This window comes from Abramis brama (genome assembly GCF_963993115.1).
Source record: "Abramis brama genome assembly, chromosome: 22".
Taxonomy (NCBI): Eukaryota; Metazoa; Chordata; class Actinopteri; order Cypriniformes; family Leuciscidae; genus Abramis; species Abramis brama.
Window position 1 is genome coordinate 7,236,405 of NC_139984.1, and position 24,750 is coordinate 7,261,154.

At 36.5% G+C, this 24,750-nt stretch overlaps 1 protein-coding gene across 1 annotated transcript in view; it reads left to right on the top strand.

The window, feature by feature from the left end:
- Positions 1 to 23,988, top strand: part of LOC311073148 (uncharacterized protein) — a gene marked incomplete at its 5' end in the record, with an annotated part of 43,969 nt that extends 19,981 nt beyond the window's left edge. The window contains 15 exons of the mRNA XM_084098631.1: positions 853 to 906; positions 1,987 to 2,082; positions 3,619 to 3,774; positions 3,912 to 4,059; positions 4,472 to 4,647; positions 4,729 to 4,857; positions 8,747 to 8,932; positions 9,339 to 9,610; positions 11,789 to 11,931; positions 14,786 to 14,862; positions 18,587 to 18,655; positions 19,344 to 19,403; positions 21,238 to 21,273; positions 21,533 to 21,607; positions 23,201 to 23,988. Of these exons, the coding sequence (XP_083954757.1) occupies positions 853 to 906; positions 1,987 to 2,082; positions 3,619 to 3,774; positions 3,912 to 4,059; positions 4,472 to 4,647; positions 4,729 to 4,857; positions 8,747 to 8,932; positions 9,339 to 9,610; positions 11,789 to 11,931; positions 14,786 to 14,862; positions 18,587 to 18,655; positions 19,344 to 19,403; positions 21,238 to 21,273; positions 21,533 to 21,607; positions 23,201 to 23,410 (1,887 nt within the window). The 3' untranslated portion in view covers positions 23,411 to 23,988. The remainder of the gene's footprint in view (positions 1 to 852; positions 907 to 1,986; positions 2,083 to 3,618; positions 3,775 to 3,911; positions 4,060 to 4,471; positions 4,648 to 4,728; positions 4,858 to 8,746; positions 8,933 to 9,338; positions 9,611 to 11,788; positions 11,932 to 14,785; positions 14,863 to 18,586; positions 18,656 to 19,343; positions 19,404 to 21,237; positions 21,274 to 21,532; positions 21,608 to 23,200) is intronic.
- Positions 23,989 to 24,750: the final 762 nt, after the last annotated feature.

Consider the following 24,750-nt stretch of genomic DNA (forward strand, 5'->3'; position numbering starts at 1 on the left):
CTAACAGCCTAATACGTATCCAAGTCTGTTTTTGAGTTGGCTACCTTGACTTTGCATTTGCAGATATGTCTGAGGTCATAATTTTAGCATCAGTTCTAATCTCACTGCATATTATTTACCTGATTTGTTATGGTTTTGATATGTGAGATTTCTAAAAGCTCCAATTTAAATGAATTCCAGTTCAAAAAGTCAAAGTGAATCAAAAACAGAACAAGCTGCAAGTGACCTCAGTGCTCTTGGTGTTTACAATGTAAGTGGACATAAAAAGGGGAACATCACAATCTGGCAAACTAATGAACCGAGACCTCACCCCATCAACCATTTAGGGGGGTCTGAGACCATTTGGGGTGTTCACATATTGACGTTATATCGGCCTGACACTAACCTGAGTCAAAGTCACCCAAAACAAGTACATACTGTATTGCCATCATTTTTCACTCACATTATGTACAACGAAACCGGTAATGCTTTGTTGATGACAACAGCCACATTTGAACCATGTATAAATGTTAAGCACTGGGTGTGAGCATTTATTTGTATAATGCCACCTATGTGAGTAAGGCATTTGGCATGAGGTTGTTTATGCATTGTTGTTTCTCATGTTGGCCCTGATTCTCAGTCTTAAAACAAGCTAGACAAATGTGTTAAAAGAAAACATAAAACAAAAATCTCATTTGAATCAGACAATGTTTTATTTATTTTTTTGGACATAGAACAGTTAAGTGGATGTTAACAGTATTATGTAAAAATATTTACACAACAATCATTCCTCAGACGTTGAGAGGGATGTTCTATCACTATTGATTGTATGTTTTTCAGTTAGTATTATCCTGTTTTTTGTCTAATCATCAGCTTGTTGAAGTGACCGCGACCAGCAAAAATGATGCCGGCAATCGTGAAAAGCGGGTAGGTAATCTAAAAAAACAAATTCGAAAGTTATGTCTGAGCTCACTGTCTTGACACAACATGTCCCTTAAAACAACAAATTCCCACCTGTCATCAGACCATAAAACAAAAGTGAAAGTGAAAGTGAAAGTGAAAGTGAAAGTGACACGTGACGGCCAAGTATGGTAACCCATACTTGGAATTTGACCTCTGCATTTAACCCATCCAAGTTAATGCACACACATTAGGAGCAGAGTAGTGAGTAGTTAACACACACACACACACACTGCAAACGTGGATACACACACCCAGAGCAGCGGGCAGCCTTTGTGTGGCGCCCGGGGAGCGATTAGGGGTTAGGTGCCTTGCTCAAGGGCACCTCAGTCATTTCCCACCAGTTCTGTAATCGAACCAGCAACCTTTGGGTTACGAGTCCAACTCCCTAACCACTAGGCCATGACTGCCCCCAAGACTTCATTTAGAATAGAATACACATGTATTACATAATGTAACATAAATACAGAAACGTAGAGCTAGAAATATGTATTTTTGAAAGACACATTACTATCAAACAGGAGATTTAGAAAATCAGACAAAATCATCAGACTTCATCCATAATGTCTTCCCATATTGGGTCCAACGAGTTCTACAAGGTCACTCAGGATCTGTTGAGCTTTATGTTTTTCTAATAATTTTAAGTAATTGCACTGTAAAAATAAAAATCACATATTTTCAGCCATCAAAACAATGGAATTTTATTTTAAATGTATTTTTTAATTTCCTTATGTATTTATTATTATTATTATTATTATTATTATTATTATGTAGCATGTTTTATCCCATTTTATATTTTATACAGCTTTAGTCTACTTTAGTCTACTTGCCTTTTAAGTTATCTGTCCTTAAATATTTAAGTTAATTCAATAGGAAGACCACATTAGGCGAACTTGGTAAAACAAGTTTTGTTAGGCACTATTACTGAATTAAAATGGGGGAATGAGTTTCCTCAATTCATTTGAGTAGACTCAACTTTTAAGATTTACAGTGCAAAATCTGAAAGGAAACTCATCATCACTCAATATATCTCTTTCTATCTCAAAGGAAGCTGTTCTTATTCGTTCAAAGAGAAGATGGGTTCTGTCCACCGTTGATCTTGAGGAGAACCGGCCTGGACCTTATCCCACTGAGCTAACACAGGTAACTTTGCATAGTCACTTATTCCAGTGTGGTGAGTTCAGCCTGTTCACAAAAACGTAAAGACCTCATGAAATCTCTTGATGATAGCAGTTTTCGTTTCTGTGTTACCATGCATGTTGGGGGGTTTGGGTATGGACATTTCATAGCTGGACACATTTATCTATAGGGTAATGGTGGTTCCACTAAAGTGCTTCAGACTGCAGGATTGCTGAATGACTAAAGAAACGTTAACAGCAAGATGGTATAAAACAGTTTTTGGTTATGGTTACACTTGAATAAAATCGTATAAAACACAGTTAAATGTACCCAGCATATATTTTACCTGAGAGGTAGAATGAGAGAGAGAAAGAAAGTGTAGAGAGTAACGAGAGATGGAAGGCAGAGCTCAGGTAGAGAGGAAAAGAAAAGCCCCCAAGAAGAAGAGCCAAACAAAAAAAGAGTGCCCAAGAAGGGGACCCATGCAGAGGAAAAGAAGAGCCCCCAGTTACAGTTACACTCTTCTTTTATTCCTTCCTTGACCATGTGACTGATACCCAAATGTGAGACATTCAAACTAACCAATCAGAAGATTGCAGCTGTAATCTAAAGGTATGACAATTAGCAGATCCCCGAGGCCTTGATCACTATCAACACCTCATGAATTCCAAATGCTTCTTGGAAAGAAAATGTCTTTCTTCATTTTCAAGCCTACAATAGATAGCCCATAGGCTTTAGTTACAGCACATGGAATGTGTGATATACTTGCTGATGTTATTAGGTGGAGTAACATTTGGCAGGGGTGTCCAATCCTGCTCCTGGAGGGCCAATTTCCTGCACAGTTTAGCACAAACACACTCGGCTGGAAGTTTCTAGTGATCCTAATGCTAATACTAATGACCTTAAAGCTAACAGACATGAACTAAAAGCATAAAACTCCATTTTGATTTGATAGGATCTTTAAAGGTGCTGTATGTATTTGACTGTACTAAAGCATACAAATACCATAATATGTTTGCAGAGATTTAGGAAGCATGCTTAGTACACATACTTGTTTCTCTGACAAACAATGATACAACCAGTTATTCTGAAATGTGCCGTGTCGGAATATCTGTTTTTGTTTTAGACTGCGCGACTCTGCCCACTGCCAATTTACCCAATAGTATTTCAACTAATAATTCAACTAATAATTCAACTAATAATTCAACTAATTTCACGTTGGCAGTTGCCGGAAAACACAGGGTATTGTAGCTAAGGAAGACAGCAAATAAACAGTGTCAATCTCCTCAATCTGGCAACCCATGTGAGCATCAAGTCTAAGGAGGGAAAAACTCTAATTAATATTTTGAATGTGGACCGCAGTACCCATTTCAACAGCTAGCTGTCAATATTACAGACTGGTCCTTTAAGTAATATCGTGTTATTTGGTTTGTTTAAATAGGCTTGATTATCAAAATGGATTTATTTTGAATAATGCATGTTTTGGCTAAAAAGTGAACAAATATATAATCATAAATGGTACATGAATCTAATTTGTGTTTTTTTTTAAATTGATGCTAGATGTTCAAAGACAAAAAGGCGGACAGCACTGTCAAGTTCCGCCTCCAAGGAGACGGGGTGACAAGAGAACCATTGGGTTTGTTTTCCATTGATGAAGACACTGGGGTTGTATTCGTACACAGGGCCATTGACCGGGAATTGACTCCCCGCTTCCATGTAAGATCTCACCTGTGGCAAAGCAAGATTTCAAGGCGGGATTTGTAATGCTAACAAAATAATACAACGGAATCAAAGAATGGACTGATTTAATTTATGTTGATGTAGTTCAGAGTGACATTTTGACTCTTTTGTAGGTGGACTTTGACGTGCTGGACAGGCAGACTGGCCTACAGGTGGACAAAACGCTATCATTCAACGTGGACATAAAGGACGTGAATGACAACAAACCTGTGTTCTCGCCAGACATTATCACTGTATCAGTTCCCGAGAACACTCCTGAAGGTTCAGAGAACACGTATTACTGCATATATGCATACATTTTTTTCTGTTAAAATGCTTTCTATAAAGAAACTATTATAAGTTAGCCATTTGTAAAGTGACTTCTCCTGAAAAGTGTAAACATTGACAGAACATTGCTCTGTTTGTTTGAGCATCCAAACCAGCTCAATGTAATAACACTGATTAAACCAACGGTGTGATTTTGGGGGAAGAATTAACTATTTTACTGACCAATGGCAGATGTGGGGGGGTTTAGCTGGAAATCTGTTTGAAAACATGAATTCCATTTGGCAGCACAGAAATTACACACTTCGGCTGTAAAGAAATTGGATGATGACTCTAGTGATGTTGTTACCATTAAATGGCAAGCATAGATGCAGTATGTTCTCTTTTTTAATCATTCTTGTTTGAACAGGCATTCTGCAAGCATCATTAACAGCTCATGACAATGATCTGGTGGATACTCCTAATTCCCAGTTCACCATGAGGGTGGTGTCACAAGAACCTGCATTGCCAAAGATTTCCCTGAAGGACATACCTGGGACCACTAAAGTCAAACAGCTCACCTTCACAGGATGCTTTGACTATGATGTCAGTAACTAATGGAAAGGCAAATACATGTTTTGAGCATTTTTCTGTATTTTTTTATCTCTTCTGTCTCTTGTATTTTAGAAAGTAAAATCATATAAAGTGCTAGTTGAAGCGAAGGATCAAGGGACACCTGCAATGTCTTCAACTGCAACTATTTTTCTGGAAATCAAAGATAACAACACCCATCTACCAGAATTCAATTCTACGAAGGTGAGTCAGGCTGAACAGTCTTTGTAGATTGATGTGCCAAAAAAAGTGTAAACACTGTGACCAGGGTTGCCAGGGGCCCATACCATGATAGTAGTTGAACAAACTCTGTAACAAAGGGTTACGGGATTAGTTTCGAGTTGACAAAACCAAACCAATCCAATCCATTCATGCTTTGTTGTTAACGATTACACTGGTCATCAACTTTCTCTGTTTACTCAGGCCCTTGATTCATGGAGCACATGCACATGAAAGCGTGACATCAGTAGCAAACAGCCAATCACATGCTGTGAAACTCAGATTCACTTTTCGCAAGACAGTTCATTTCTCAATTCAATTCATCGATTCAATTCTTTCTTCTGCAGAAGATTAAGAGATTGAAGAATATGAAGTATGTAAATGCATTTACACAGCAAGAAGTGTGTTGTGTTGTTATATCAGTGCAAGTGAAAGTTATAAAGTTAGTTTATATAGTTGATAATAAATATAGGTATGCAGAGACTCGAACAGCACACATGTAGTCATTTTTAAAGCTTTATCTATTGGTTCCAAATCTTATTTTATATATTATCAGTAGCTATTTATATTCATTAAAACTAAATAATAATAATAATTGTTAAACTAAAATTGCTAATGTGTAATGGATTAGGGATATGATAATTATATAAATCATTTATAAATCATATAAATAATTAAATAATCATCACTAAAAGAAAAAATCTTTTACTTTGTAGTGACCTTTAATTTGGATCGAGAGAAACTGGGGGAGTCATTTATTGCGTCATGAATGTGTCACTGTCATGTTGTGGGTTTTGTTTCTCGTTCCTTGTTCTTGTCTGTCATGTGATCCCCTGTTCTAATCATGTGATCCTGCCATGTGTTCCCTTGTCTGTTGTGTCATGTTGTCATTGGGTCATTGTTTAATTGTTCACAGGTGTCCCTTGTCTTGTCATTAGTCTTTTGTGTATTTAGCCCTCACGTTTGCTCTGTGTCTTTTTCAAGTACTGAATGTTTCCAGTTTCATGCCTCGTCATGCCTTTGTTTTATGTTTGATTATGTTTTGGAATTAAAGTTGCATTTGGGTTCACTTCAACTTGCCTCCAGTGGATTAATGATGAGGCATGAAACTGGAAACATTCAGTACTCGACAAAGAAACAGGGCAAACATGAGGGCTAAATACACATAAGACTAAAGACAAGACAAGGGACACCTGTGAACAATTAAACAATGACCCAATTACAACATGACACAACAGACAAGGGAACACATGGCAGGATCACATGATTAGAACAGGGGATCACATGACAGACAAGAACAAGGAACAAGAAACAAAACCCACAACGTGACAGTCACTTTGCTCACAGCTGATTGGTCCAGTTTTGAGATCTCTTACCTGGAACATATCCTTTGACGTGGAGCGCAAGTTACTGTTGCAATGAACACCACTAAAATCTGAACCACTTGCATGGTTCCTAAAACCCAGGGTTGGTGCAAACTAAACTGAAACATACCTGGCTATCCCCTAAGATGAACACTGCTAAATGCCAAACCACTTTCATGATGCCTGTAAGGCCTGCCCAATCGGTCCAACGACAGTTTCCGATAAGCAGGTGAAGGTTTACTGTGTGTTACTGTCTTTTCCACGTGGCAAAGTAATTTGATTCCAATTAAGCTTTTATCTGACTCCATTTTATCACAACCTCAAATTTAGGTTGGAATGCCAATTTGTTATTGGTCATTTTTATAATAGTTTACCAATACATTTGATTGTTCTATTTAACTCTTTACTTTATATTTTACCTGTTCAGATTAGGAAACTGTGTCGCTTTAAGATTCTCACGCCAGCCGTTTATAACGCGATCGCCAACTTCGGGTCACTAAACAAAGGTAATTGGCTATTACCTTAGACCAGGGGTGCCCAACCCTGCTCCTGCCGATCGACTGTCCTGCACAGTTCATCTCCAACCCTAATCAAACACACCTGTCTTTAATTTTCAAGCGATCCTGAAGACATTAATTGGTTGCTTCAGGTGTGTTTGATTAGGGTTGGAGATAAACTGTGCAGGACAGTCGATCGGCAGGAGCAGGGTTGGGCACCCCTGCCTTAGATGGTCGCATTCAGGCTTACACAATCAAATATATTTTTGTATAGCCCCCTTGGTTGTATACACTTGAATTAAAGTAACATTTTCTTTAGACAGAGGTCATGACCACTACCACAGATATAAGCCGACCAATATACTTCTCTGATAGTAGCTTTGGTTTGGTCATGCCATGGTTTCCCACATACACTTGACTAAAGTAACATTACATCAAACAGAGGTAAGACTCAACCTATTTAGGTTGATCAGCAGTTTGCTGTCCTAAACGGAAATTCCCTTTTAGTCTTTACAAAACAAGTACACTTGTCACTAATCAGTTAAAGGTCCCGTATTATGCCCCTTTTCACAAGATGTAAAATAAGTCTCCAGAGTGTGTATGTGAAGTTTCAGCTCAAAATACCCAACAGATAATTTTTTACAGCATGTTTAAATTGTCATTTTTTGGGGCTCAGAAAAACGCGCTGTTTTAGTGTGTGCCCTTTAAATGCAAATAAGCTGCTGCTGGACGACCCAGGGGGCGGAGCTTCATGAGCTCGCGCTCAGTCTCTCAGGACAATTTCATCTCACGGAATGATGATAATATCAGAAACTCTCAGTAACGGTGTTCATTTCGAGTCGGACAATAATGCCTACAGAGTCAGAGTGCTGTATAGAGATGGAACAGGTATAGTTTAGTAGTTTAATTACGGTTATTATAACGTATTTGTCATCTGCTTGTATGTATCCATTATTTATTAATAGCCTACAAGTCTGCTGTTTCGGACCAGGTCCGAATGATGATCAAACATATACTGATGAGTTTAATAAAGTTTATTGTACATCACACAAAAGATGAAGCGTCAGTTTTACTTAAGAAAATCACTGTAAGAGCTGAGTAAACACAGTAAGTTATAAGAAGTGCGCAAGTCCTACATAAACGAATTTCGGTAGAGTTGAGGGAGCATTCCTGTGGGCGGAGGTTAGTCAAAAAACTGTTCTACTGACGTCATTAAAGAAGGAAGTAGAGGGATGTAGTCCAAACGGGCCGTTCGATGTAGGCGACTTCTGTTAAATAAAATATCTCGTTTGGCATTGAACTTTGAGCTTTATCATTTTACAGATATTATTTATACTCTAACAACAACATTACACACTAACTAAAGCTTGAAACATGGGATCACGAAGAACGGGACCTTTAAAAAATAATCAATACAATAGAATTAAATCCTCACTCAAGAGGATTTGACTCAAGACTCAAGAAAAACATAATGCTGAGTGTGTGAAAGGCACTCAGCATTATGGGCCGATCTCATCGCGCCGAGCCTCTTGTGCTATTTCTTTAAATACACAGACCGAGACAGATACTTCTTTCACATGGAAACATTTGCTAACAATGGGAATTTGCATTCAGAGTTTACACCTTTTGAGAGCAGGAGGCCATTTGCCTGGAAGACACACCCTCCTCTGTAAGCAAGTTATCTTTAAACTCTTAAAAATGTTATTACCTTTTACTTCTGTGGAGAATGAGTCATGTGCACCAGTCACGCTGAGACATTTCAAATGATACCAGACATAATAGTGTTGTATGATAATTGTTCACATTAAACCAGAATTCCTCAGCAACCGCATCACACCCATGGGGTTTTTGTCTGGGCAAATCAAGCAAATATTTTTTTTTACAGTTCCAATTGATGCTGCTTGTGGTGCAGAAATGACACACTTTACCCTTAATAAATAGATGGCTTTATTGAGTAATTTGGTTTCAAAGCTTGCATGGTATGATATACATGAATGTATCTGTGTGAAACAGTTAAATGTTGAAGTGATGGAAATGGAATCAAACAAGGAGATCCTAAGAATTGGCATCATAGACAAGGACACACCAAACACGCCTGCATCAAGAGCGGTGTTCTCCATCCTGAAGGGCAACGAAGATGGAAATTATAAGATCGAGACAGACCCCAAAACCAATGAAGGTGTGCTGTCTGTTATCAAGGTAAATGCCACTGTTCCCTTTAATATTTCATTCACTTCAAAGAAAAGTTTATCGGATGTATTCAAAGAAAAGTCAAGTCGTCACCTCTATTTATATATTGCTAAACTGCTAATGATCAATGATGCAAACAGAATTCAATTCTGCTGTAAAGCAGCTCTAGAAAGACAATAGTGTCATTGTTCAGTTGAAATCAGTTCAGTGTTTATTTAGTTCGGTTCAATAACTGAGTTCACTTCAGTTCTCATCCAATAGTGTTAGTGCTGTCAAATCAATAATATTGCTGAATGTTAAGTCATATAAGAATATAGAAGTCATCACTGGGAATTGGTTTACACAACTACTTATTACAGTAATTTTTTTGCCATGCATGTTGAAAAAAAACAGGACTGAAAATTTTATTTCACAGGGGAAGAATTTTGAGAAAACTGATATCACAGAGCTGGAAATAGCTGTCGAGAACGAGGAGAAATTATTTCAGTGTGTCAATGGAAAGCCCCTAACAGGTTCCACGCCAAAGCCTAATTCTGTCAAAGTGGCAGTGAAAGTCATTGACGTGAATGACCCCCCTGAATTTAAGAAGAGTACTGAATTAATTTACCGAAATGAAAATGGAGAACCAGGAGATGTGTTGTTTGTACCTGAAGTCAAAGATGAAGACTCAAACGTAACCAAAATCAGGTGTGGTTGAGCTGCGCAACATCAAATTACACATCATTAAAATTAAATTTTTTGTGGATTTAAAAAAAATAATAAATTATCCTGCTTTCATTTCACTTTCATGATACTGTAATATAATTGTGTAAATGTTTGTGGTTCGCAAGATTTTTAGTGTTTTTATGATTTTAAATGTTAAGTCTCTTTTGCTCACCAAGGCTGCAATTATCTGATCAAAACCACAGTAAAAACTGTACAGAAATATTACAATTTAAAATAGCTGTTCTCTATTGTAATATATTGTAATAATAATAAAAAATAGTGAAATTGTAAAAGTGTTTACTGTCACTTTTGATACATTTTAAGCATCCTTGATAAATAAAAGTATTAATTTCTTTAAATAAATCTTATTGACACCAAAATGTTTAAAGATACTGTATATGACATAATACAGTGGGTACGGAAAGTATTCAGACCCCCTTAAATTTTTCATTCTTTGTTATATTGCAGCCATTTGCTAAAATCATTTAAGTTCTTTTTTTTCTTCATTATTGTACACACAGCACCCCATATTGACAGAAAAACACAGAATTGTTGACATTTTTGCATATTTATTTAAAAAGAAAAACTGAAATATCACATGGTCCTAAGTATTCAGACCCTTTGCTGTGACACTCATATATTTAACTCAGGTGCTGTCCATTTCTTCTGATCATCCTTGAGATGGTTCTACACCTTCATTTGAGTCCAGCTGTGTTTGATTATACTGATTGGACTTGATTAGGAAAGCCACACACCTGTCTATGTAAGACCTTACAGCTCACAGTGCATGTCAGAGCAAATGAGAATCATGAGGTCAAAGGAACTGCCTGAAGAGCTCAGAGATAGAATTGTGGCAAGGCACAGATCTGGCCATGGTTACAAAAACATTTCTGCTGCACTTAAGGTTCCTAAGAGCACAGTGGCCTCCATAATCCTTAAATGGAAGACGTTTGGGACTACCAGAACCCTTCCTAGAGCTGAACCCTTCTAGAACCCAAACTGAGCTATCGGGGGAGAAGAGCCTTGGTGAGAGAGGTAAAGAAGAACCCAAAGATCACTGTGGCTGAGCTCCAGAGATGCAGTCGGGAGATGGGAGAAAGTTGTAGTAAGTCAACCATCACTGCAGCCATCCACCAGTCGGGGCTTTATGGCAGAGTGGCCCGACGGAAGCCTCTCCTCAGTGCAAGACACATGAAAGCACACCTGAAGGACTCCAAGATGGTGATAAATAAGATTCTCTGGTCTGATGAGACCAAGATAGAACTTTTTGGCCTTAATTCTAAGCGGTATATGTGGAGAAAACCAGGCACTGCTCATCACCTGTCCAATACAGTCTCAACAGTGAAGCATGGTGGTGGCAGCATCATGCTGTGGGGCTGTTTTTCAGCTGCAGGGACAGGACGACTGGTTGCATCGAGGGAAAGATGAATGCGGCCAAGTACAGGGATATCCTGGACGAAAACCTTCTCCAGAGTGCTCTGGACCTCAGACTGGGCCGAAGGTTCACCTTCCAACAAGACAATGACCCTAAGCACACAGCTAAAATAACGAAGGAGTGGCTTCACAACAACTCTGTGACTGTTCTTGAATGGCCCAGCCAGAGCCCTGACTTAAACCCAATTGAGCATCTCTGGAGAGACCTGAAAATGGCTGTCCACCAACGTTTACCATCCAACCTGACAGAACTGGAGAGGATCTGCAAGGAGGAATGGCAGAGGATACCCAAATCCATGTGTGAAAAACTTGTTGCATCTTTTCCAAAAAGACTCATGGCTGTATTAGATCAAAAGGGTGCTTCTACTAAATACTGAGCAAAGGGTCTGAATACTAAGGACCATGTGATATTTCAGTTTTTCTTTTTTAATAAATGTGCAAAAATGTCAACAATTCTGTGTTTTTCTGTCAATATGGGGTGCTGTGTGTACAATGAGGAAACAAAATGAACTTAAATGATTTTAGCAAATGGCTGCAATATAACAAAGAGTGAAAAATTTAAGGGGGTCTGAATACTTTCCATACCCACTGTATATATTAATAAAATTGTATTATATAATCACACACATACACTGTATAAACATAAAGGCTTGAGATGGGAAACTTTTTGGATGATCACATAGCAGAAAGTAAAGCAGAAGTATTATAATATCTGTATGTATGTAGGTATGAGTTAGTACAAGACCCAGCCAAATGGGTGAGTGTTGACCCGAAGACAGGAAAGATCACCACAGTTCAGAAGATGGACCGGGAGTCTCCATGTGTCAAAAATGGCACCTACACTGTTGTAGTCCAGGCTATAGATGACGGTAAGCACCAAAATATCTGTTCTCAGTATGTTCAAACAATTCAAACACTATTCAAAATGTGAACTATGACAACATTGAGAATATATCCATAAGATACAGAAGTTTTTATTCAAAGTGATGCCAACTAATTGGGTAAAGAGGAGGAAATGTGCAAGTAATGAGGTAAAAAAGAAAGACACAAGAATATAATACTAACTTCTTTATTAATTTACAGAATACTGCACACTGCACAGTAGGACACAAGTTCTCTTGCAAAACTTTGCAATCCAATGAGAAACGTTGTATTCGCTCATAAAATTTTGATATGGAAATATGACAATGGAGAGAAAACATGACATAAACATGAGGACTTGACAGTGACCAAAAACAGACTTGATAAAACTCACCAACTGCAGGTTACAAAGCTAGAAAAGAGACAAAAAAAAAAAAATAGCGCTATATATACGGAATCACTTTATTTTGATGGTCCATTTTGAACTTTCTGTTGACTATAAGTAACTTTGCAACTATATGTCAACTAACTCTCATTAAAGTTTCAGGGCACAATTATTATTATTCATTTTTTTTATTTAATTAAATTATAAGCAATATATCTCATTACAACCAAAGTTATTATACTTTTGCATTTTTAAATTAGTTTTTATTTTAATGTAATTTTCAAATTTCCTATAAATGTCAGTTTAGTTTTAGTTAGTTTCATTAATGGTTTTGATAGTTTTAGTTTAGTTTTTATTATGCGAACACATTCCTATTTAGTTTTTATATATTTAGTTTCAGTTTTAGTAATTATAGTTTATATTTTAGTAATTAGTAGCAGAACACTTCCAGTTAAAGACATTTAATTTCAACAAAGTTTAATGTTTGCAGTTTACAGTTAACTCTTGTGCAAACCTCTTAATAATAAAATTATAATAATTGTTTGAGATAGAACAAAGAACCAAACAAATGCAACTTAAATTAAACATTATTTATTAATATTCATTCATATTAAAGATGAAATATTGTTAAACATGTGGTGTATAAGAAAAAGAAAAATATGCGTATGATTAATATGATTTTTCTGTTATGATTATTTCTATGATTAATCCTTTCAAACAATATTCGCATCTTTATCATATACTCATAGTTATACTCATATTCATGAGTTCTATTCAGACCAGACATTTAGTTTTCTTCTACTCTGAGAAATGCAGGCTACATCTATTTGTGGGCTAGACATGCTATTTGTTTTTCCGTTTTCTGCTCAGTGTGGTATCCTGCCTAATATGTGTGGTATCTTGTTTAGTTTTTACATGAGATGGTTATCTTACTTGGAATTATACCATGGTCTGGGTGAATACTCGATTCTGATTGGCTGCAGGGTGTCCGTTAAAAAGTGATAATGGACACCTAGGAAAGGCGTCCCGTCAATTTGCCTGATGACAGTTCTAAATGATTGCGCTGGCTCAAACTCACTGATCAACTGCTGCGGTCGGGTCGCTGTGGCCACGTTGCTTGGCAACGCCTGTATACGGGAGATATTAAATAGTGCGCTCGACTTAATAAATAAAAACCCTCACGATTTTTACTCTAAAACACATTAAAGTATTATTAATTGATTAAATATTTCTTTCTTTCGTAAGTAACCATGGTATAAGCGGGTTAATGCCCTTCGAGGTGTCCATTATCAGGTTTTAATGGACTTCGGCGGAGGCAACCGTCCTCCGCTGCGCGTCGGACGGTTCACGCCTCGCCGTCGTCCATTAAAACCTGATAATGGACACTTTGTCGGGCATTAACCCTTACTTAAGGTACAGCTGTATTTGCATGATGGAAATACTTATATGGCCATTTCTTTGCTTCTTTGTTTTGCTTTGAAAAACGCCGCACAGGGAGTGGAATGGGGAAAAAGCACAATGTCTTGAGTCTTTTAAAAGTTGAACTTATTTTAACTTGAGGACCGTGTGTTTAGAATACCGTGTCATGCGCGAGATGCTGCAAAAGACGCGAGACGTGATCGCAACTATCATACATGTCCATCTAGCGCGTGTTTACATTGAAAAATAAAGCAGCGCAGTGGAATGGAAAAACTTGATTTTCCGGTACAGGATGAGAACTTATTAATTACGAAAACGATTATTTATTTTTGCTAATCATTATTCTATTTCAGTTAGGTTTTAAGTAACTGTTGTTAGTTTCGTTTAGTTTTTCATTTATGTTGAAATATCTTTTTTATTTCAGTTTACGACAATGTTTTTTTTTAATTGTTTTTGCTTTATTTACTTTTTTTCAGTTGGTCTGCTACTAGCTTCGTTGTTTGTTTCTGTGGTGCTTGGCCCAGATAATTGCTGCTTGCAGCTATATTTATTATTATTATTGTGTTCTTATTTGAAAGAAGACACTTGGAAGTTTACTAAAGGCATAGAAAGCCTGAGTCCAAAGATGCTAGAAATTCAAAGTCATATATAAAATGAATTTGTTTAAGAATTTGAATTTTTTGTCTTAAGAATAATCTGAAGAGTTTGGTTCCAAAACACGATGAACGCCATTTTTTTTTTTTTAAATGAGTTCCTGCAAAAATCTGTATTGTATCTGTATCTTAATTTTACGTAAAATGCGATATCCACTGTTATTCTGTCATGCTTTCTCCCTTTCTTTCCAAACCGCGACAAATGCCAGTCTCCCTTCTCTGCAGAATGCGATACATCCTCTCAACCAATCACAGCGCACCATTCCACACATTGTAAATAGTAACGGCAGTGCTTTGAATCCACCCGCCATCCTAGTTTTTCTTACCTACTTTGTGATCAACAAACAAACAAAAAAATGAATAATTTTGACGGCATTGATGAACCTGTGGTGGTTTCTGCGGTAGGGAAGAAACGTAATCCATTGAAATCTAATCATTTACGTGAGGAGATTAAGAAGATGATCGCTGATCGCGTCAAAAACGTTCAGGAGGAATTTCCTAGCGATGGCTGATTGAATGTATTTTTAGTCCAGTGCCAGTATATAAGATATAGTGACCAAGTTTCAGAGGCTGTCATATGTGGATCAACTTACATTGTTGTGTATTTTCAACAGTTTCAATATGAAAAATAACTTTTATATTGATTCAATGGATTAATTGCATTTTGAAAAAAAAAAGTGTCATGAATTTATTGCATGTTTTTATAATAAATCTTTGAAAATCTAAATCTGGTGTTATTATAACCTAAAGATGCTATGTGAAAGTTTGAAACAGAAAATAGTGGTTTTCATCTTGCCACTTTCTTGGTAAAGAAAACACATTTTTACTCAAATTAATCAAAATGGATTTATCGCATTTTGGAACCAAACTCTTCATCTTAAGAAAAAAGATAAGAATTCTTAAGAAGATTTTTTTGGGGAATACAAAGTATTCTTATCTTTTTTCTTAAGTTAGAAAATAAGAAGAAATTGGCAGTTAGGAAGAACTTTATTCTAAAGAATGTTTCGTGAATCCGGCCATGAAGCTCTCAGAAATTCATAACATAATCCTCTATGGGGCGATTCCCCTGGCATAAACACAAGAAAAAAAGAAAAAAAAACTGCTGAGTTCATCGTTGGTCTAGCTTTCTGTAACGTTATTATGTTGAAGGCGAGTAGAGTTGAGAACCCATGTGCAGTTTTATTGATAACCATAACCAAAATAAACAAATACATAATAAACCAAACTAAAACATGACAAATATGAGCACTTGACTTAAAGGGTTAGTTCACCCAAAAATGAAAATTCTGTCAGTAATTACTCACCCTCATGTTGTTCCAACCATGTAAGTCTTTCGTTCATCTTCGGATCACAAATTAAGATATTTTTGATGAAATCTGAGTACTTTCTGACTCCTCCATAGGCTTTCAGAGGGACCCAAACTCGCCGGCCCAGAATAGTTATTAAAAACATCGTTAAAATAGTCCAAGTGACTACAGTGGCTCTACATTAAGTTTATCATGGGACGACAATACTTTTTGTGCAGAAAAACAACAAAAATAACGACTTTATCCAACTATTAGTGTTCTTCAATGTGGGCCTCTGACGAGAGTTCACGGGAGCGCCAGGACGCATGCGCGAGAACTGAGATTACGGCGTTCTTCTTCTTCTTCTACTTGTTACTGGCTGCTCACTCCTTGGGAGTATTACCGCCATCTACTGTACAAGATGACGTCCCGACATTGCCGGAAGCGCAAAACGGTATATTTATAAGCAGAGGAAGACGCGCACTGTATGTAAGCTATTCGACACTTATTGTGATTTAGGTCTCGATGATGTCGGGACCAGAGTCCTGCACGGGTCCGATTTTGTAAATCCGCATCCGCCCGTACCCGCAGTGCTTCAAACCGCATCCGACCCGTTATCCGTCAACAGCACTAATTAAAATCCGCACACGACCCGCTTAAAATAGAACCGACACCCGACCCGCACCCGAAATAAAATCATTTTAGCCAATCACATTATAGACACAATTACAATTATTGCCAGGTCGTACAGAAGTTATAACCACAATTAACACAGGGACAACTTCAGCCGAAGCTGTCAAAAGGCCGGTACATGAAGAACATGGCTAACGTTACCACAAAACTGAGTAACAGACGCGGCTACAACACTATATCTGCCACGCAATTTCGTCTAGCCTACATCAGACAATTTTGGGTTCAAACACGCCCTGCACACCACACATACTGAACAGTGTTACATTTGAAAAATACTGTTCGACAGAACTGCTTGGTTTGTTACCAGTTATCTGCGTGCTTCCTCGGCGATGAAGTTCCACATTTGCGGCTATAATCCAACACGAAACTGCATGCAGCAAAGCCTTTCACAATATTGTTTTCTTCAGATAACTCCAAATTTCTCCCACACACTGGACTTGACTTTTGATGACGTATTGTTATAGCTATTCTTTTCTTCAACTCCTCAGCATCCATCTCGACGACTGCAGTGAAAGCAGAAATTATGAGGAATTTTTAAAACTGAAAGTATAGATTCCTGGGAGGGCGTGGCGCGTGGGCACAAATAAACTGATGTGGATTTTAAATTATTTTATCAACTTGAAATACAGGAATATTTTTGTAGATGTGTTTGGTCTGATGGAAAACATGAAAATTGGATCTGCACCAGTAGGTTACATAGGCCTACATGTTTTTTGTTTCTCTTGTTGCTTTTCCCATATCATCATTTATAAATGACAGAGAAATTGCATTTAAAATACAATAATAATATTCAAGCAAAAAACTAAATACAGTTTAGTATTATCATATTACATCCCCTTCAGCCAATAATGTACTTGACATTTTTGGCAACAAGGAAGTGAAGGAGAAATTTGCACATTATGTCACATGCTGTCAATGCTCTATTATGAGTTAATTTTAGACTAGACTTAAAAAATGTCATTGCACATCCAAATGTGTTTGGTCATTTTTATTAATGCACATTTTGCAAAATCAATGACTCAAAGACCAAAAAATATGTGCGTTATGCATAAATGACAAAGTCCTTTTAGGAGACACATATTTTCTGTGTAGCTGCACTATTGTTCATTACTGGCGGCAGTATAATAGCCTTTTTGCCTGTGCTGTAGGTTGATGTTAGTAAGTTTTATAGAAGTCAGAGGGGGAAAACTGTACCTTTTCCAGAAAGTATTGATTATAGTGATGGCAATGCAGCAGAAAATATGATCGTAGTAAGAAAGGAAGAAGTTAAAGATCAAGCAGGATAGAAGCAGACATGTTACATGTGGAAAGTGTGGGCTACACTGAAAAAGAAGAGTCTTGTGGATTTTCACTTGTGCTACAATCACTGATTTGGAATTCCAAGAAAGAAGCAATTTTAAAGATTTTTTAAGGTTTTTTTTTTTTTTTTCACATGCGAGTTCCAAAAGAAACGTAGTTGCGCAAGATGAAATGGAACGTTAATTTTTATGTTTTTTAATGTTTTCTTCTTTTTAAAAAACAAAACAAAAAACACTAAGACCTTTTCAGAGTTAAAAAATGCATTTGAATGTGCGTGAAGTTTCAGACAATTTGCCAAAAATAATTTACCCTAATAGGACAAAGTCAGTTATAAACGACAAAACCCTAAAAAAAAAGGTAATATTGGGGACAGCCATAGAATTAGACATGTTGTATCCAATTTTGGCACAGTGAACAGAATCCCAAGATGAGTTCCACTGAAAAGTAAAGACCTCCATGTCGCTACATGCACTCTGTATAAGACTGACACTTGAAAGCAGCTTGTTAGCTCAACTGCATGTTAATAATACACACTTGCTATAATTGGGCTGTCAAGCTTCTTTTACATGTTAGGACCTGTTGTGCCAAAATCATAATAGTCAAATGATTTGACACGGCGCCAAGCACCTTTTTATGACTGGCAGCAATAGTAGGTTTTTCTCACAGTTTTGTGGGGACTTTTACTCCATGTCTTTTAAATTGTAGAGGGGGAGAGGGAGAGGGAGAGTATATATAATATACTTTATATATATATGTATATATATATAAAGTATATATAATATATATAAGCATGAGATCTGTAACTGCTGGGATTTTAACTGTAAAAGTAACAACAGGACCTAAAAGAAAGTGATGTGACATGGCCCTTCAGATCTCATACTGTAAGTTAATAACAAGCTACTAACAATGTATATTACTGTTTTTGCAGCCTGAGTACCTGATTACAACTGATGGATACAGGAGGGCTGATAATAGTATGCTGAGAAGCTCTGGAGGGGTGAGTGTCAAATCAAGTCAATGCGTCGACTGCCGAGAATTAATCTTAGATCATTCTGTTGGAATGCATGGAAAAGTTAACTGAAACAGGTTAACTAATAATGAGCAGAGAGGATACTGGGAAATACTTAAGGTTACCGCAGCTCACAGATGCCATACATTGGCCAACCTTTAACTTTTATCCAATAGCTATTTGCCTAACAGAGTGGGAGTGTGGGAGTGGGAAAGAAAAAATACATGATAAAGCATCCAAAAGATCTCAAATGAAAAGGCAAGTTGAGACTGGTTAGGTTTCCTAGTTGTTTCACTTAAAATGTGACTAAAAAGGAAATTTGCAGTTTCACCGTTTGTGCAAAAACATGATTTTTAGAACGAAAAAAAAGCAAGAAACCTAAACCTAACCATCAGTAGGGCGTAAGAAGATCATACAAATGAGAACGAATTCATACAAATTAGCCACCAATTTGACAAAATGTAAAATAGTTGTGAATTGCTGTGAGATTTTGTTGGCATAACTATAGAGGCATAACTAAAAGTGAATGGCTTTTGCTAGACACATGTGACTTTTTTCTTTGTTCTAAAAATTAAAAAATGTAATAATACTGAGTAAATATCATACGTCATGTTCATAAGTAACAGTGTTCTTTTGGTAATGTGAAATATTAACTAATTTATTGCATCTCTCACAGTATCAGTATAACTCTGGGACATTCCAGGAAATGTCCAATGGCGGAGGTGTGTCGAGCATGGTGAGTGACTGCATCCATCAAACTGAGATATGGGTGAAGCGGGACAGACTATAGGAGTTGTTATAGAAAACAAAGAAATGTGGGATTTTTGTACCTTCTACCTTGACATGAGTCACAGTGGGGTTCAAATGTCTGAGACCACAAACTCTGCTAATTAAGTTTAAAACTATGTAAAAATGAAATAATCATTCTGCACTTTTTTTTTAGATTGTTAATCAGATGCAAATAAATGGTAGATTTCCTTGCATTCATTACATCATTGAACATAAGTCTGATTTACAGACCATAGCAATCCATTGTACAATCGAGTTTGTGCAGTCTGTCTGAACTTTCAGCATCATTACTCCAGTCTTCAGTGTCACATGATCCTTCAGAAATCATTCTAATATTCTGATTTGGTGGTCAGGTGACATTTTTTATTCTTATCAATGTTGAAATTGATTTAAAAAAAAAAAAAAAAAAATCTGTGTAATGTGTCCTTGCTGAATAAATTTATTTCAGTCATGACAACTCTCGCAATAATTTTAGCATGTTATTGAATATGGCAATGTTAATGTATTTGGTCTTGGGCAGACATAGTATGGACTTGCTACTGCTAATACTCTAGAGTTTCATGACTGAACTAGATATTCATTTTAAAAAATCTTACTGAACCCAAACTTTTAAACAGTAATGTATATACAGTAAATGTATATGGGTAATTTTGTATTATAATGGATATTTAAAGTTGCAGTCCGTAACTTTTTTGGGTTAAAAATTATCCAAAATAAATTGAGCAAGTACATAATCAGCCAGTGTTCAAAACTCTCTGCTTGCCTTAGCTCGATTCAAAACGGTAAGCTTTTAATAATGTTTTTAATTCCCGTGTTAAAACATTATTACAGGTTTTGTATTATTATTATTTTTTTTCTTTCGCGGGAAATTCGAGCATGTCTTTGCGTCATTACGTCACATCTGTCCACATAAAGAAGGAGTCTCGGCTAGTAGGCTATATTGCGTGTGAGGATGTTGGAGGTGGAGATTTATAGCCTTTTCTCGCAGCACTTGATATAATTAAACTTATCAATTTTTATGGCGGATCCAGAAATGTTCAAACAACAATCACCAGTGACAACTGGTTGTAAAACGCAAAAGACTTTGGACTTCAGAGTGGCTACAGAAAAAAAGAGACTGCAACCGGGCCCATGCGAAAACAAGGATAAATATCGGAAGGGCTTTTGAAAGGAAAAAATTAGATTATATTCCAGTTTTAAATATGCATCTGATTACAGATACGTGTGTTTGTATTTCAAAGAGAACCAGTTCTAAGGAACAATAATTTGTTGGTATTAGAAATTAGACTGCACAGAAATAGAAACTGAACTACAGATAGCCCTAATACACATTAAATGTAGTCACGCAATGCTGATGCTGTTAACATTAACAATTTGAGAACAATGTATAATTTGCACGGTTTGACGTGATATGATAAGCGATCGTTAGATTTAATCAGCGTGATTTACTGCAATGCTTTTTTCCTCTCAGTTGGTCAGAACAAAAGTGGATGTTACTTGTTCAGACGACATTTTCCAGTGAAAATTCTTATGTTGGTCATACTTCCAAAAAGTAGAATCTGTGATTGCGAATGACAGTATCCACACCGACTGACAGCCGCACGTTCTCCTCAAAACATCAGATTCATCCGCGCTGTGCCGTGCCGAAACACAACCCACGTAAAGTTGATAATTCCGTGAATAACTGCAATTGCATATTTCGAACAGAGATGGCGACAAAGAGGAAAAACTACAGACTGCAGCTTTAATAATATAGTTGTTTTTTTCTCCTCTCTCTAAAGCCATTTCGTAAACAGTCAACGGTCCGAAGCTATTGGGTAAGCTTTTCAAATGATCCTTATAAATTACAAAAAAAAGATGGATTTTTAAGAAAAGATTATTGAACACTTATCAACTAAAGGTTTTGAAACGTGTTAATGTTACATAGTCATAATTTTTAAACCATTTTCATTGTAGTAATAGCTAAACTTGTTAAATACAGAAATAACATATACAATTAAATGAACATTTAAAAACAAAAAAGATAAGTACTTGTTTCAACTAAAGTCTAAATGAAATATCACACTTGTTTTTAAGAGCGGAGGCAGCCAGATGTCCCGGTCATTCAGCTTGGCTCGACCAGAAAGAAACCTGGAAGAACGCATCGAGAGGGTGAATCCACTACACAAAACACTTAACTGGCATGATTTTCAGGAAACCTGTAGAAATGATGAGAAAATTATAATTTTTAGGTAGCCTATAATTTATACTGATATAAATACATAAACACACTCTACTAAAGTCCAGTTTTACTGTAAATTTAAGAATATTATTTTTGAAGCATATTTTTAAGCAATCCATTTTAAATAATGTTTTAGCATACTTTAAAAATGTAATTCACTGTCTGACATACTGTGCTAAAGAGTATTGAACTTTGTACTGGATTATCATGTCAACTTCAGTTCAATTTCATTTTAAAATATTTTATAGTGTCTTTTTAAGAACTACACTTCCAGGTCAGAGCCTTGTGGGCAGTGTTCTGACAAAGGGGAAAAAAAGGCCAACAAATACCTTTAAGAAAGTAAAATAGTGTACTTAAAAGAGGAGAAGGAAATGAGATAGAGAGAGGGAAAAATCTCATGAGCTGCTGAGAATGTCTGTTATCATTTCACCAGTGAGATGATATTTCACAATGATTCATTCACAATAACCACTTATATTACAATACTGTTTATAGTCCTGTGTGAAAAGAAGTAGCCTTTATACTTTTATAAAGAGTAGTATTGCGGAAATAAATGTATAAACAAGATACTTTAGTGTAAACAGAACGTAATTTTTCAGGCATTGTATGTAAACTGCACATATTATAGTTTAAATTGATATAAAATGCAACTAATTGATATTTTACCTTCTTTTTGACCCATTTAAGTTGGATTTATGTACATCTTTATCAATAATTTTAATGTCTTTAAATCTTTGGGTTAAAATGTGACTTAAAATATAATTTAATATAATTTTTATTGGAAGTTGTATGTCATGTATTAAAACATATATATTTCTAATGACTCATTTGTAATGACAAAGCTGCAATTTATTACATTTAAAATATATTAACTTTAAATAAAATACTGAATGACAAATTTAAAATTATTATCCAGTACTTTAAATGTGCTCTAGTCAACACATCAAAATAAGTGTACTTCTTTAAAGCATGATGAAAGATTATTAAAACATAATGACATGATTACAAAGTGCACTTTTTAAAAGTGTACTTCAGTATTTCAAGAAACAGTCATGAAAATATACTTTCTTTAAGAGCATTTAAGTGCCTTTTATTTCATTATATTATCTGAAAATACATAAAATATATATTTATGTATATTACACATTCAGTGTAATTAAGTGCACTTCTTTTTCACAAGGGTTATATTAGTTTAAAGTATGCTTAAGGGTAAATGCGAATCAACATACAGGTTAATTTAATTTGCTTTTATGTCAGTTGTTGTGGAAACGAGAACAGTTTAAATATTATTGCACTGCATGACTTGCTTGTGGTACACTACTGGCAGAGAAGAGACCTTGCTTCAACTTGTTCCGAGTTGAAAATCAAGTGCACTGTCGCCACCTGTCTGCTAGATCCTTCATTGCACAATGTAACAATGTACGAAGATCTGCAGACCGTGTAGTCACCTAGTGAAATCACATTCTATCGGCTATCAAAAGCTTTAAGATTGTTTTTTCTCTTTCCATTATGTCATTTTATAGAAAATCAGCAGATTTTCGGAAGACCATCCTGAATATTCCCCATATCAATATGACTATGAGGGGAAGGGCAGTGTTTGCCAGTCACTGGATCAGCTGACTGTTAGCAACCTTGGTGATAACCTGGACTTCCTTCAGGACCTTGGGCCAAAGTTCAGCACTCTGGGAGGGATTTGTCAACAGCCAGTGGAGCGCAGGAATGTCCGACTGTGAAAATGGATGATGACTTGAGGCTTGAGCAATGCAGCTTTATATCGTTTAATGATTGTTCCACATTTCTATAATGCTTTCAGCTCAGCTGCAAAGGGGTACCAGGGATTGTTTGTACTGTGTTTTTTTTTTGTGTTTTTTTTGGAGAGAGTGCTCTAGGACATCATTGCTCAAAGACAAGCCTTGAATTTGAGCACCATGAAACCTGCACAGGAGCAAGGCGATCATGGAAAAGCTGTAAACATTACGTCTTCAGTGCCAAGACTGGCCTCAAGGAACTATGTGATACACTATGCATTTGTGCTCATGATATATAAGGAATATATGCATAAGGAAGGATGTTGAGTGTTTGAATTGAAAACTGCTAACTTGACTTCAGCTTGTGCCAGCCTGTTTGATCGTCTTTCATCTGAACTTCCATCTTTTTTTCCTCAGCAAATGTAAAGCCACACTTTCGCAACCACACTTAGCCATGCTGATTGTGTAAGTGAGTTTTTGTCTGGGTTGTCCTTGACATGATGCTTGTGGGACGCTGACTTTAGGTACCGTATTGTTTCGTGCCCTTTGCTAGGATGACTTTGCATTGCAGAATCTCTTGTGTATTTAAAGGGACAGTCCAGCCGAAAATGACAATTCTCCCATTTACTCACCTTCACGTTGTTCAAAACATATTGAAGCTTATTTCCAGGTAATTGTGTCTTTTTATCAAGACATTCTGACAATCTTTTCAGAATTCTGAGTTTACATCTGCAGTCATTTTTTAATTTTTTTTTTATACACCTGACCTGTCCGTACTGTAAAAATAAAAGGTGCCTGGAGGAACCTTTTGGGGTTCTTCACTTTGCCACACCGGCGGAACCGTCTGTAGATCCTCTAGGCACCCTTTAAAAAGAGGCGGTTCTCTGAAGAACCACACAAGTTTCCTGAGGAACTCTTATATTAGGCACTGTGTGGAACCACTGTGGGTGCCTCCAGGAACCAAATTTCTATTTTTTTTTATTTATTTGTATTAAATTAATTTCATGTTGTTACTACGGTTACCATAAACCTCACTGAACCATTGGGTTCCTCCAGATGCTGGCTTTAACATAAGAGATCCTCCAGGAACCACTTAAATGTTAAAAGATCTTCCAATAACCCTTTTATCACATTCAAGTTCCTCTATTTTCCCCCAAAGCACTTCGAGGTCTCATAGTAATGAAAAGGTGACTCCAGAACCTCTGAACTAAATACAAAGTGCTTAAAGGATCCCATAAGTTCCAGCAAGAACCTCAAATATTGTCAATGCTCCTCCAGTAACCCTACTATAGGAGAAAGAGCTTTGAGGCACCTAAATTACATTT